Below are 14,074 nucleotides of genomic sequence, written 5' to 3' on the forward strand. Positions count from 1 at the left end.
ATGCCATTGTTTTCCCATTGTTCAGTAACTGAGGGATCTCAAAGCTTGCTTTCATTCCAATCTTGCTTATAGTTTCCATATTCTCAAAATCTTTTGCCAGGCAATCATATTTATAAGGCTTTCCTGTTTCATCTTCCCCAACACACAGCAAGTGCCCTCTTCTCACACATAGAGAAGGGGGCATTTCCCTTGGCATCCCTGATCTGGAGATAAGAGAATCAGGGAGGAGCCAGGCTGCACTCAGGAAGAGGTCAGCTGTGTGTAATTAGCAGTAAGGCATATTTAGTGGGACAGGGACAAAGTCTGCTTGGCCCAAGAAGCATGCAGTGTCCCTGTGACCTTATGGACAGTGTTTGTGGGGTTTGGTAGAGCAAGGAATAGCCTGAAGCATGGATTTGGACTGAGATATGGACTTACATGTGTAGCTGTTGCATGGCAGTGACTTGGCAAAGATGCTTCTTAAAACATCCTGGAGTCACTGCCTCTGCTGGGGTCTTACTCCATCTCTGTAGCTTGACTGAGCTGTACAGCACCTTGTACAAGATTTGATAAAAGAGAGCTCTGAGAGACACTCATGCCACTGAGACTGCTTTTGATTTCTCTCTATCCTAGTCTCCCTGGAAATGGGGGATGTCCCCTTGGTGTCTGTGATGCCAGAAAATCTGCAGCTCTCTGCAGAGAAGAGCAGCCAGGGTCACTTGATAACTCATCTGCAGGAGCTGCTGGAGCACTGGGTGCTGTGGTCTGCAGTGAAGAGCAGATGGGTGATTGTGGGTAAGCAAGGAGGGGAGTTGCATCTGCATGGATTTTAGAGGGTTTGACATTTCAATCAATCTCCAAGCCTTGATTATTAGTTACAAGAGCTGGGAAAAGGGATGTGGTAACTGTTTTCTAACACAGGGGGAGAGTGCTCCCTGAACAGTCAGTCCCTAAGGGACTTTACCATCCCTTTCTTCTCACTCAGATCTAAAGTGGAAATTCCTGATGGAGTTTTTTCCAGGCATGGGGCTCATTGCAAGAAAGCCCAGCTGCCAGTGTGCTTTAGTGGCTGTTCTTTTCCCAGCTGAAAACACCATCTTTCTACCACATTGCTGCTCTCTGAGCATGTCTGAAGTGCATGCAGGGTCCCATGCTGAGCCAGGCTTTTCTTTGCAGGGCTCTTTCTGCTCGTTTTGCTCCTGTCCATATTCTTTGCCAGCCGCCTCCATCCAGCCAGCCGTGCTCCAGTCCTGTTCCGGCCAGACACAAACATCCAGGTGCTGCTGGACCTGAAATACAACCTGAGTGCTGAAGGCATCTCCTGCATCACCTGCTCAGGTGAGAACACTGGTTCCCAAACCATGGTGGGTGCAGTCCAGCCTGGCCTAAGCTCCGGGCTGGAGGAGCTGAAATGTGAGGCAGACACCTACAATGTTCAAATATCTCACTGGACATTGGATGGGCCCCGTGGAAAGGAGGTACAGGTTGGGAATAGGATGGTTGAGTTGCCTGTAGGAGTGGAGTATTTAGATATATTTAGAGTAGTATTTAGAGATTAGATATTATATAGATTTAGATATTAAATTAGTATTTAGATATAAATATAAAGTATTTCCTGCTTTAGCCATTAACTGCCTGAGTATTTCTTCTGGAGCAATCCCTTCACAGACCATGAAAACTGACTGTTTTTACTCATAAGTGCTGGTCTCATGTCAGTGCCCAGCCCAGAGACTGTGGCACTGTGTTGCCTGCTCAGGGTTTGGTACTCAGCAGCTGAGTCTGTGTTGTGCACAGGCCTGGCACCTCTTTTCTCATGCCATTCACTCCTTCCTCCCTGACTAACCTTGTGGGACAGGTTTGTTTCAGGAAAAGCCCCACAGTTTGCAGAACAACATCCGAACTTCCTTGGAAAAAAAGAAGAGGGGCTCAGGTTCACCTTGGGGAAGCAAAGGCAGCATGAGTGATGCAGGGCAGCAAGGTGAGTGGAGCATGATCACTCTGGCCATATTTGCAGCCAGGGCCCAAGGATTTGGGGTACAAATAAACCACGTGCTCTCTGAATAGCTGATGGGGAATAATTCTCTTCAGAGCCTGCCCCACTGGGCCCTAGGCTGGTGCTGGATGTATGGTGTGACCGTGTTCACAGGGGTCCAAGGATGAGGGAAGAGATGAGGATCTGACTCCATGTTTCAGAAGGCTGATTTATTATTTTATGATATATATTATATTAAAACTACCCTAAAAGAATAGAAGAAAGGATTTCATCAGAAGGCTGGCTAAGGATAGAATAGGAAGGAATGATAACAAAGGCTTGTGGCTCAGACTCTCTGTCTGAGCCAGCTGACTGTGATTGGCCATTAATTAGAAACAACCACATGAGCCCAATCCCAGCTGCACCTGTTGCATTCCACAGCAGCAGATAACCATTGGTTACATTTTGTTCCTGAGGCCTCTCAGCTTCTCAGGAGGAAAAATCCTAAGGAAAGACTTTTTCATAAAAGATGCTTGTGACAGTTTGGGGTATTTTTAGAATCCCCCTTTCCGTGAATACCTGCTGCTCTCTAGGACATGGTCCTGTAACCCAGGTGGCACTATCATCTAGTGTCATATCCCTCTGATCTGAGAACAGGGCTAGGAACTCCAAGCTTTCACATCCCAGTCCTGTTCACAACCTTGTTGGCAGGTCACGAGGAGAGTAAATTCAGTTTGCAGGGGATTTTGAGGATAAAACAGTTATTGGGCCAGGTCCCAGGATGACATGAATCAATAAGCCATCAGGAATTACTGCAGCTCAGGATGTATTTGTGATAGCCTTTGAAAGATGTACTGTGCTGGGAGAAGGCAGAGGCTGAGCAGACAGTAAACCATAGGAGCCCTCCTTTGCTCTGGCTGTGGGATTTGTGGGTTGAGAAGTAGCACCAAACCTCGTGCCCTCTGTTTTCCTCAGAGCTCCAGGGCACTGTGTATATCTCCAAGTCCAGGAGCAAGGGAAGACCAGCTATCTACAGATTCTCACTCAATGCCAGTGTCCCCGCGCCCTGGCAGATGGTGTCACCGGGGGACGGGGAGGTGCCTTCCTTCCAGGTAAGTCACTCCAGGATGCTGGACCCTTCTAGCAAGAGGGCAGCACTCAGCAGGTGAGCACAAGAGCCTCCTCCTGTCTCTCCATGGGGTCCTATGTAGCTTTGGGTGACATTTCCAGAGCACTGCAGTAGGGTAGCTAACACAGAAGGCATTGTGCTTGGCATCATCCAAGATGATACCTTGGAGTGCCACAAGGCTTCACCTGTTGCTGTTGAGAGGTGACTGTCAGTGACAGGAGCCAAACTGTGGGTGTCAGTAGGGCAGATGTCCCTCACCCTGGGCAGAGCAGCCACCATTCAGCCTAGGCCACGGGGACTGAGGGTATTAAGGGGCCCGTCACACACTGGCCATCGCTGGGAAGGGGCAGGCTGGGAGCTGACTGTGCCTGCAGTGCTCATTCTGTGTGGCTGTGCCAGTGCTCAGGGAGGAAGGGAGAGTGTGATGCTAATGTGCAACAGGCTGCAACCCTGTGGAGTTAAGTGTCTGTTTTCATTAATCCATTGCTTAGGTGTATAGAGTGCCTTTCGGTAACTTCACCAGGAAGCTGACAGCTTGTGTGTCCACAGTAGGGCTGCTTAAGCAGATGAGCCCCAGGAAGTGGATGATGACCACCTTGTCCTGTGACACCAAGAGGGGCTGGAAGTTCGATTTCAGTTTCTACGTGGCCTCCAAGGAGCAGCAGCGCACACGGTAACCTTGCAAACCCCCCTCGGGACAAGGCAACAGAAACAGCACAGCTGGGGCTGGTGTGAGATGCCTGATGGCCAGTGCTAGTCCTGCTCTCAGTCACTGACATCCATGGCTCTAGAATTTGCTTTGCTGCATATATGCCCCATCTCTGCAGTCACTTTGCAGGCCCATAGCATCATTAACATGATGCTTGAGATCATTAACAAAAGGCTTGAGAGACTGTGAGTGAGCTTCTCTGAGTGGCAAAAACATGTTGCTGATCTGGTTCTTGCCCTTACCCACCTGAACTCTTGGGCTGAATGGGCAGCACAGAATATACAATGGTTAGGGATACAGGTCTGTAGATGTTCACCTCTCCCATTGCTTCTGTCCCTGAGAATGTCTGTTTCCATGTTGGATGCTTCATCTTCCCTCCCTCTGTTCCCCCATAACAAACTTTCTTTGCTGCACAGGAAACTGTATTTTGCCCAGTCTCACAAGCCCCCTTACCACGGCCGAGTGTGTGTGGCACCTCCGGGCTGTCTGCTCAGCTCTAGCCCAGATGGACCCACCAAAGGCATCCTCTATGTCCCCAGTGAAAAAGGTAAGCTGCTGAGGCCCTGCTCAAACATGCCAAGATCCAGAGAATCAGAGCTTTTCTTGCCATCTAATGTAACTGTCATGGTTTGATGCTGGCACAATGCCAGTGCCCTCATGAAAATATGTTCTCCCTAGTGTCTGCTGTGAGATGGGACCAGAAATAGAGCAAAGCAGGCTCCAGCTTAGGAATAAAGGAAAAACTTTATTAACTTACAGTATGAAAAAAAAAAAAAGGAACACACAGAACTCAGAATGAAAACCTTCCAAAAACATCCCTCCTCCTCCCCCCAATTTCCAACACAAGACAGAGACAAAACCTTGGATTCTCAATCAAGTTACCACCCCTCAGATAATCGACTCTCAGTTCATCACCACCCTTCAGATAATCAACCCTTCCTTATCAAACCAGGACACTAACTGTAGTTAGTGCTCTCTGTTGATGAAGTGACAAAACTATCTTTTGTCTCCTTAAAAGGAAAGAAGTCTAAAACTTTCTCTCTTCGATTAAATGAAAAGACACCTCATAGGACTCAGGAGACTTCACCTCAAACTTAAGGATAGGTAATTGGACAGAAGCTAAAAAGTCTCACTTGGGCAATAACTAGAAAATGGAGTAAACAAAGAAACAAATGGCTTTTGTAAAGTTTTTTACCAGGAGCAAGAAGGTCTGGCACCTGGCTCAATTTTTCTGTTTGTTATTTTGCCTTTTATTAAACCTTTTTGTTTCCAACACTGCAACAGCAGCCATCCTGCTGATTATTGTGCCTCCAAAGGTAGCTGAGCTATCTTAGGTGTGTTATGGGCTCCTGGAGCTCATTAGACCTAGCTCGAAGAAGTTACTATAACAACTAACCCACCTTTACTCTCTATTTGACAACAGCACCCAAAGCAAAGCCGTCAGCCACATCTGGATTTAACCCATGCATGAACACAGGCTGTGGGAAGCCAGCAGTGAGGCCACTGGTGGACACTGGAGCCATGGTGTTTGTGGTGTTTGGGATCAGAGGCGTGAACCGCACCAGGCGCCAGGACAACCACGTCCTCGGAGACATGGTACTTGTGGTGTGTTTGTGGGGTGCCCCAAAATACACCCAAAATACAGGAAGGCAGGAATGATGAATCTGACTCCATGTTCTCAGAAGGCTGATTTATTATTTTATGATGCTATGTTATATTAAAGAATACTATAATATACTAAAGAATACAGAAAGGATACTTACAGAATGCTAAAAAGATAATAATGAAAAGCTGTGACTCTTTCCAGAGTCCCCACACAGCTTGGCCCTGATTGGCCAAAGAGTGAAAACAACTCCCAGCAGAATCCAATGAAACAATCACCTGTGGGTAAACAATCTCCAACCACATTCCACATGTGAGCACAACACAGGAGAAGCAAATGAGATAAGAATTGTTTTCCTTTTCTCTGAGGCTTCCCTTCGCCCAGGATTTTTCTCCTGGGAAGCTGAGATTTTTCCAGAGAATGTGAATGCCACACTCATGGTCTGGCAAGCTGGGCAGGCCATGCTGGCTGGGGCTGGCAAGCAAGGGGCAGGCTCTCTCTGGATGGTGTTTAGTTAATACCCACAGCCCAGGGTGGTCCAGCAGTCTCGACAGATGGAAGGGCAGGGCTTGTAGCATTGTGATGAGCCAGTAAAATTCTGTTTTAGCAAATTGACAAAATAATGGAGATCAGGAAGTCCTTATTGAAAAAACATTTCAGACTTTTCAGAAAATCCCCCTGAGTGCAATATATAGCCTTCTAATTTTGAGTCTAAACCTGGCTTTTTTGAGGATTTTTGAAACAAACCCATCTTGAGTGTGGTATAAAATCTCACTACACAATCAAGACTGAGGGAAGTGATATTTTTCCATATTATGTATCTTGTTATGAAGTATTAACAAAAAATAAAAATCAGTTACTCTAGGGAAAATCACTAAATGGGACTTTTCTAGAAACAGCTTATCTGTGAGATCTCATACCTTGACACATGACAGTCATTCCCTAGGAAAATTATGCTTAGCTTGGCTGCTGCACTTCAGCTTTCTGCTGTTCTTCCTGCTCTGTGATTTGGGGGCACTGTGCAGAATCAGCCTTTGCCTGTTTCCTCTGCAGGGGCAGTGAGAAATGCAGGCAGAGGAGCAGGCAGGAAGCTGCAGTGCCAGTTGCTGTGTGTATGTCTCACGTGTGGTGCTCTTGTCATTGTGTCTCCTTGTGAAAGGGCAGTGTTATCTACGATGACAGCTTTGACCTCTTCAAAGAGATTGGCAACCTGTGCCGCCTCTGCAAAGCCATTGCCAGCAACTCTGAGCTGGTGAAGCCCGGAGGGGCTCAGTGCCTGCCCTCGGGTAGGTTAGACAACTCCTCTGCAGCCCTACCTGTGCTTGCTTGGGGTCCTCAGCAGCAAACCAGAAAGGGTGACTGCTCCTTGCTGTCTCCTTTTCTTCCCAAGGCAGCTTGACCCTTCTAGAATGTGTCATTGGTTGTGCTTTTTGGGACAGAAAGAAAGAAAGAAAGATGGTCTCTTTAATGCCAAAGACACTGGGTTTATTCTTTGGGATTTAATCCAGAAAGATAAGAAAAGAATTGCATTTGTTCTTTGTAGTCATGTTCTTTCTAGTCATAGTCTCCTTTTCTTCCCAAGGCAGCTTGACCCTTCTAGAACGTGTCATTGGTTGTGTTTTTTGGGACAGAAAGAAAGAAAGATGGTCTCTTTAATGCCAGAGACACTGGGTATATTTTTTGGGAGTTAATCCAGAAAGATAAGAACAGGACTGCATTTGTTTTTCTAGTCACGGGTATTGCTTGAGATACAATATTTTGGTTCAGTAAATATCCTCTTAGTAGCTCCTGAATAGCAATGATCTCACACCTGATCTCATTGCAGTGAGGCTCCTCACTGTCTCTGTGGCTTTGCACACCTGACCAGTGACCATCTCTCCCAACTTCAGAGGTCACAAGCTTGTGGAGCTGAGCCTAGGAAGTGTATATTGGCTTCAGGCTAAAAGCCAGTTTCATGCCTGCAGCAAATCCCTGCCAGGCCAGGCAGACAGCCCCTCAGCACTTGCTCTTTGTGCTGCTTCCTGACAGCTGGGGACAAAGAGCAGTGGCACTGTCCTGTCCCATGCTGATGACAGTGTCCTTTCAAGCTATAGCAGCTGGGAGCTGTGATGCCGAGACCTCCAGGGTTTTGGCAAACCAGAGTGGCAAGGGGAAGCAGCTGTGGACAAATGGGTCCTGTGATTCTCTTGGGGCTCTCATTTTGGGTTGTTGGTTGGGTTTTTTTTCATCGCTTTGCTCCAATGTGCTTCCTTCCCCTGTTCTGCCCTCCATCTCTTGCTCTTTCTTTCTCTCCAGGTTACAGCATCTCCTCCTTTCTGCAGATGTTGCACCCAGAGTGCAAGAATATCCCTGAGCCAAACCTGCTGCCAGGGCAGCTCTCTCATGGGGCAGTGGGGGTGAAGGATGGCAAGGTGCAGTGGATCTCCATGGCCTTTGAGTCGGTGAGCACATGGGAACATTGTCATTCTGGTGACAGTTTCATCTTGTGACTTCTGGGGCTTTCGCTCTGCTCTTTCTGCACTGGCCACTTCCATTTGCAGACATAATTTAGTGTTTATTAGCATTTGTTGCAGACAGATGCCTGCACTCACTCACAAGTTGGTAGAAGTGGCTGCTCACACCACAATTAGCCCCAGCAAAAAGCTGGTGGCAGATTTGCCCAAGTGCCACTGCCAGTCCTGCCTGGCGCTGCTACTTGAGCTGGTTGTTCTGCCCTTGCCATGCACACCCTGCCCAAAGAGCAGGACGTGAGGGATGTGTTTATCTTGTTACAGACAACCTACAAGGGGAAATCATCCTTCCAGACATATGCAGACTATCTGAAATGGGAGACATTCCTGCAGCAGCAGCTCCAGCTCTTCCCAGAGGGCTCTGCTCTCCGGCACGGCTTCCAGACCTGTGAGCACTGGAAGCAGATTTTCATGGAGATTATAGGCAAGTGACTGCTGTGTTTCTCTCCCTGGGGAAGCCATGCTCTCTGACACATCTTCACAGCACACTCCATCCCATATGGTGGGCATGGGTTATATCTGCAGTCCTTTGCCATTGCTGTGCAAACTCCTAAAGCCTGAATGTGTATTGTCAAAATTAGGCAAAGCCCAAGGAAATAGGTAAGGGAAGGGACTCAGCCCTGCTGATGTGAGATTCAAGAAACCAATCACTCCCAGAGTCTCTGTGGTCAGGATGACCCCGAGATGTGTTAGAGAGTCTCTTTTCCCAGCCCAGCAGCCAAAGGACTCAGGATTCTTTTGTCCTGGTTTTTAAGGTTGTTTATTTTTTGCTTATCTATTCCATTCTTTCTCTGACCTGCTGAGATCTGTCCAGCAGGTCAGTTTGTGGCACAGCTCCAGGGGTGGTGTCAAGTTTTTAATGCTAAGAACTACATGTACTTTATTTACAATAATTTTCCAATACCTATCACCTGTGTTAGACAGTTTATCTCTACTCTAAACCAATCCAAAAGTGCCAACATCACAGCAGAAGATGGAGGCCAAGAAGAAGAAGGAGAAAGGCTGGACATGCCCAGGTCCCTCCATCTTGCCTCCTGAACCCCCATTCTAAAAACCCCAAAATTCTACATTTTCACCTGGAGATAAATTCACTATCATTCTACTCAGACCCCTGTGGCTTGTAACTCCTCACACAAAGTTGGGAATTGTTTCCATAGGTTAAAATCAAAGTCACAGGTGTCTTGGGCTCTGTGCCAAGGTCTCTGAGCTCCCTGCCAGGGGCTTGAGCCATGCAGGGCAGCCAGAGGGATGTCCTGGGTTCTGACAAATCACCTTCTTTCCACTTTCATTCTCCCCCTCCTGTCTTCCCCAGTGTGAGTCCCTGCCTGCCTTGTTGCCAGCAGGAACATGGTGCCTTTCCCATGGCAGCTGTCACCTTCCAGGATTCATATCAGCTGGCTGTTTCCTTCCAGGAGTGCAGAGTGCCCTGTATGGCCTTGTCCTCTCGCTGGTCATCTGTGTGGCTGCTGTGGCAGTGTTCACCACACACATCCTCCTCCTGCTGCCAGTGCTGCTCAGCATCTTAGGTAAAAACACCAATTTCAATGTGTCAGGCTTTGTTGGGAAGGATGAAAGTTTGACAAGAAAGTCTCACAGATATCTGTGCTTGCCAGAAAGATTTTTAAATGTAGAGGCTGATGAAGGAATAGAGATGGAAGCAAGTTTTGATATAGAAGAAAAGAATTGCTGAGCCAGTCTCACTGGATAACCAAGGAGGCAAAGGGTGGGTTAGTTAGAAGGGGTTTTTATGACTTAGAGCAAAGGATAAACCCACCCCAAACAAGAAGATGTTTTTACCAAGCAGAAAGAGAGCACAGGCAAACAAGCCTGCTGATGTGGCAAGTAGAAAAAAGGTCTCAGAATTTCCCACTGCAAGAAAACTGAAAAACAACTTCTAGCTTAAACTGTAATGCACTAACTTTTAGTGATTGGAGAACAGTAACATAAATATGGTAATTATAGTAGTTATGATGGGCTATAGATAATAGTTAAGGTATAGATTGGTTCTGCTGTATTAAGATGCTCAGCAAAGAAAAGAATATAATGCATTGTAACCAAAAGTATAGAATGCATTTGTAACCTAAACCAAAGGGTCTCCAGGCCTGCCTGCAGCTGGAGCTGAGAGCTGTGGGCACAGGCTCTGTCACCCACAACCCTGGGCTGGCTGCTGTAACTCTTGGATGTAATAAACTGCATTTGGAAGGGCTGCCTGGAGTCCCACATCTCTCATTTGGGCTCTTACAAGGCTTTCACTTGTCCTGAAATGGATGGATTGTGGCACTGCTGATTCTCTGGTGATTTGAAGTGAATTGCTTGTATTCTGTGTAAGCCCTTTTGGCTTTCCAGGGCCAGTCCTAGAGAACAGACTGGCTAAGTGAGCAGAAGAAACTCTCAACAAATGCACAGGAACCTCATTGGGAAAGTAGATTTGTGTGTCTAATTCCCAGTGTGTTTCATCTACACAATCCCTTCCATTTGTTTAAATAAGGGTTTTAGCTACACAAATGCCATCCCTACCTGCTATGTATAATAATGTGATTAAGTCCCACAAGCTCTGAATAACAATTGCACTACTTTCCAAGGACCTGCACCATGGCTGCTGTTTCCAAGCAGTGGAAATTGTTAAAACCTGAGTATTTTAGCAATGTTTTAGTATTTGAAGCAAAATTGTAATAGTTTCCTCTCCCAGGCTGGTGATTTGATAATATTGTGGTCTAAATGTGTTGCTAAACCTCTTAGTTTAAAAATCAAATCTAACTTTTTGAAACCACTTAGTCTCCCACATGTGACTCACACACTAAACAGTACTCTGTGCCTTCAAAAAGTGTGCTCAGCCTCTGTGTAGCTGCAGCAAGCAAAACAACAGCCTCACTTATGTGACACCATTTGGTGGCCCTTCATATGTACTATAGCTATCTCTTTTTAGGTAATTTTAATGCCTCTAAAATAGGTTCCTCATGTACTAATCCTTCTCCTCTTGGATTAAGTAATTTTCTTCCTTTCCAAAGTTTTTAAAGGTATGTACTGCTCTAACAGCATACCTTGAATCAGTATATATAATTCTTTATTTTGTGTTAAATAGTCTAGTGCTCTTTTTAAAGTATATAATTCACAAGTTTGAGCTTACTACTTTAAGGTTAATTTCCCTTTTTCCATCGTTTGCATGTTTTTCCCATCAACTACTGCATACCCTGTATTTTCTCCTTTTGTAAGGAGCTAACATAAGGACCCTGTGTGCACACATGGACACTTCTCTGGGCTTGGATTCATTTAGCAAGAGTTAGTCTGCATTGGCATCAGCCTGTCTGATATTTAGCTGGGTGTTCCACTAGGCCCAGCAGGTCTGGTCACCTTAGGAAATGCTCCCTGTGCTAAGGGAAGGTGAGGGAAGTGTTTGTGGCAGAGGGACTGTGTACCAGACACAGAGCTGTGGGATATGACCCCAAACTCCCCAGGGATTGACTTGTACCAGTGGGCTTGGGCAGCAGCCCCAGAGTCCTTTATGTGACCGTGTTCACAGGGGTCTGAGGATGAGGGAAGAGATGAGGATCTGATTCCATGTTTCAGAAGGCTTGATTTATTATTTTATGATATATATTATATTAAAACTGTACTAAAAGAATAGAAGAAAGGATTTCTTCAGAAGGCTGGCTAAGAATAGAAAAAGAAGGAATCATAACAAAGGCTTGTGGCTCGGACAGAGAGTCTGAGCCAGCTGACTGTGATTGGCCATTAATTAGAAACAACCAACGTGGGCCAATCCCAGCTGCACCTGTTGCATTCCACAGCAGCAGATAACCATTGGTTCCATTTTGTTCCTGAGGCCTCTCAGCTTCTCAGGAGGACAAATCCTAAGGAAAGGATTTTTCATAAAAGATATCTGTGACACCTTTACATTTGCCTAACAGCACCTTTCTCCCACAGGGGTTGTCTGCCTGGTGGTGACCATCATGTACTGGTGTGGCTGGGAGATGGGAGCTGTGGAAGCAATTTCCCTCTCCATCCTGGTGGGCTCCTCTGTTGATTACTGTGTGCACCTGGTGGAGGGATACCTGCTGGCAGGGGAGAACCTGCCTCTCCAGCAGGCAGAGGTGAGCTCTGTTCTTCCTGCAGCCTGGCATTCCTTCCTCCTGTGCCTCCCTGCCACTCAGCTGTGATGCAGGACACATGATAGGCAAGGGGGGATGTGTCCTGGTGTGGAATTTGAGGGCAGCCCCAACACGGGAAGAGATGAGAATCTTGACTCCATGTTTCAGAAGGCTTATTATTTTATGAGAATAAATATATTATTACTGTTATAATTATTATTTTATTGTATATATTATATTAAAATAATATATATAATATATTTTATATATTATATGTCTTATATATAATATATAATTTAATATATAATACATATATAATAAAATATATTACTATTTTATGATAGATATAATTTATATATTATATTAATATATTTATGTATTATATTATATTAAATATACATAATATATATATTTAATATAATATACCATAAGATAATACGATTATTGTTTTATGATATATATTATATTAAAATAATATATATTAGTATTTTATGATGGATATTATATTAAAAATGCTATACTAAAACTATACCAAAGAAAGAGAGAGGAGACATCAGAAGGCCAGAAAAGAAAGGAATGATACTAAAATCTTGTGACTGCTCACAGCCTCGACACAGCTGGCTGTCATTGGTCATCAAGTAAAAACAATTCACATAAGCTGGGTAAACAATTCTCCAAATCACATTGTAAAGTAGCAAAACATGGGGAAGCTGAAGCTTCCCAGCTTCTCAGGAGAAAAGATCCTAGCAAAAGGATTTTTTCAGAAAATATGTCTGTGACATCCTGGCACCCTCAGAGCACCCCTGGGGTATGGGATTTGCTGCTTGTCCAGCTGACTGCTCCACACTGTGAGCTTGTGTACCTGAGTACACTCAGATGAGGGTTCCCAAGCCACATGGTTGTCCCTTTCTTGCTGGCCACAGCTGTGTCCAAAGCAACCTGTTTTCATGTCCAGGTGGAGAGAGTCTGTGCTGAAACAGCTCTACACTAATTCTGTAACCTCTGAAAATTGCTCTGCCAGCTCACCTCCGGCCTTGTTAACATCTTTTGTCTCATTGGGAAGATGGAGACCACAAAAGCCTGGGATCTCTGATGCCAGGTGTAGTTCCTGTGTGGTGTAGGCCCAGCAGTCAGTCTGATGTGGTGGAAAGGAGGCACAAAATCCAGCAGCCTTTGTCTCTGCTGAGTTGGCCACAAAAATCTCCTACAAGGTCACAAGCTGGGGAAGGTGTGGCTGGACAGTGCTCAGGCAGAAAGGGACTGGGGGTGCTGGTTGACAGCTGGCTGAACATGAGCCAGCAGAGTGCCCTGGTGGCCAAGAAGGCCAATGGCTCCTGCCTGGGTCAGGAATGGTGTGGCCAGCAGGAGCAGGGAGCTCATTCTGCCCCTGTACTCGGCACTGGTGAGGCCACACCTGGAGTGCTGTGTCCAGCTATGGCCCCTCAGTTTGGGAAGGATGTTGGGACACTTGAGCACATCCAGAGGAGGCAACGAGGCTGGAGAGGGGCTGGGAACACAAACCCTGTGAGGAACAACTGAGGGAGCTGGGGGTGCTCAGCCTGGAGAGGAGGAGGCTCAGAGGTGACCTCATTGCTCTCTACAACTTCCTGAAGGGAGGCTGCAGACAGGTGGGGTTGGTCTCTTCCACCAGGCAGCACTGACAGAACCAGAGGACACAGACTCCAGCTACGTCAGGGAAGGTACAGGTTGGATATTAGGAATAAAAATTTCACCAAAAGAATAACAAAATACAGGAATGGTCTGCTCAGGGAGGTGGCAGAATCACCAGCTCTGAATGTGTTTAAAAAAGCCTGGACATGGCACTTGATGCTATAGCGTGGTTGAGGTGTTAGGCCATAGGTTGGACTTGATGATCTTGGAGGTCTCTTCCAACCTCATTATTCTGTGATTCTGTGATTGTGTGATTGTAACCCTATGGCCCTTTGCATAGCACTGCACTAAATGTCTGAGCTGCACTCAAGCAGCCTCTTTGTCCTGGACTGGGATCCTATCAGCTAGGCCACCCCTCAAACCCTAAAACATCAATGAACGAACCCCCCGTGCGCGTCACACTAACCGTGCTG

The 14,074-nt window shown here is 46.1% G+C and overlaps 1 protein-coding gene across 2 annotated transcripts in view; it reads left to right on the forward strand.

Moving 5' to 3' along the window:
* DISP3 (dispatched RND transporter family member 3) overlaps positions 1-14,074 on the forward strand; it is a 48,855-nt gene that overhangs the window by 28,543 nt on the left and 6,238 nt on the right. For both annotated transcript variants that reach the window (XM_071448788.1, XM_071448787.1), the window contains exons 9-20: positions 613-774; positions 1,156-1,317; positions 1,835-1,957; positions 2,927-3,063; positions 3,572-3,753; positions 4,206-4,336; positions 5,213-5,385; positions 6,552-6,678; positions 7,688-7,833; positions 8,167-8,326; positions 9,315-9,428; positions 11,827-11,993. In XM_071448788.1, coding sequence (XP_071304889.1) covers positions 613-774; positions 1,156-1,317; positions 1,835-1,957; positions 2,927-3,063; positions 3,572-3,753; positions 4,206-4,336; positions 5,213-5,385; positions 6,552-6,678; positions 7,688-7,833; positions 8,167-8,326; positions 9,315-9,428; positions 11,827-11,993 — 1,784 coding nt within the window. The remainder of the gene's footprint in view (positions 1-612; positions 775-1,155; positions 1,318-1,834; positions 1,958-2,926; positions 3,064-3,571; positions 3,754-4,205; positions 4,337-5,212; positions 5,386-6,551; positions 6,679-7,687; positions 7,834-8,166; positions 8,327-9,314; positions 9,429-11,826; positions 11,994-14,074) is intronic.

This window comes from Agelaius tricolor, unplaced genomic scaffold, assembly GCF_023055355.1.
Source record: "Agelaius tricolor isolate 1412-34295 unplaced genomic scaffold, bAgeTri1.0.p SCAF_28, whole genome shotgun sequence".
NCBI classification, from domain to species: Eukaryota; Metazoa; Chordata; class Aves; order Passeriformes; family Icteridae; genus Agelaius; species Agelaius tricolor.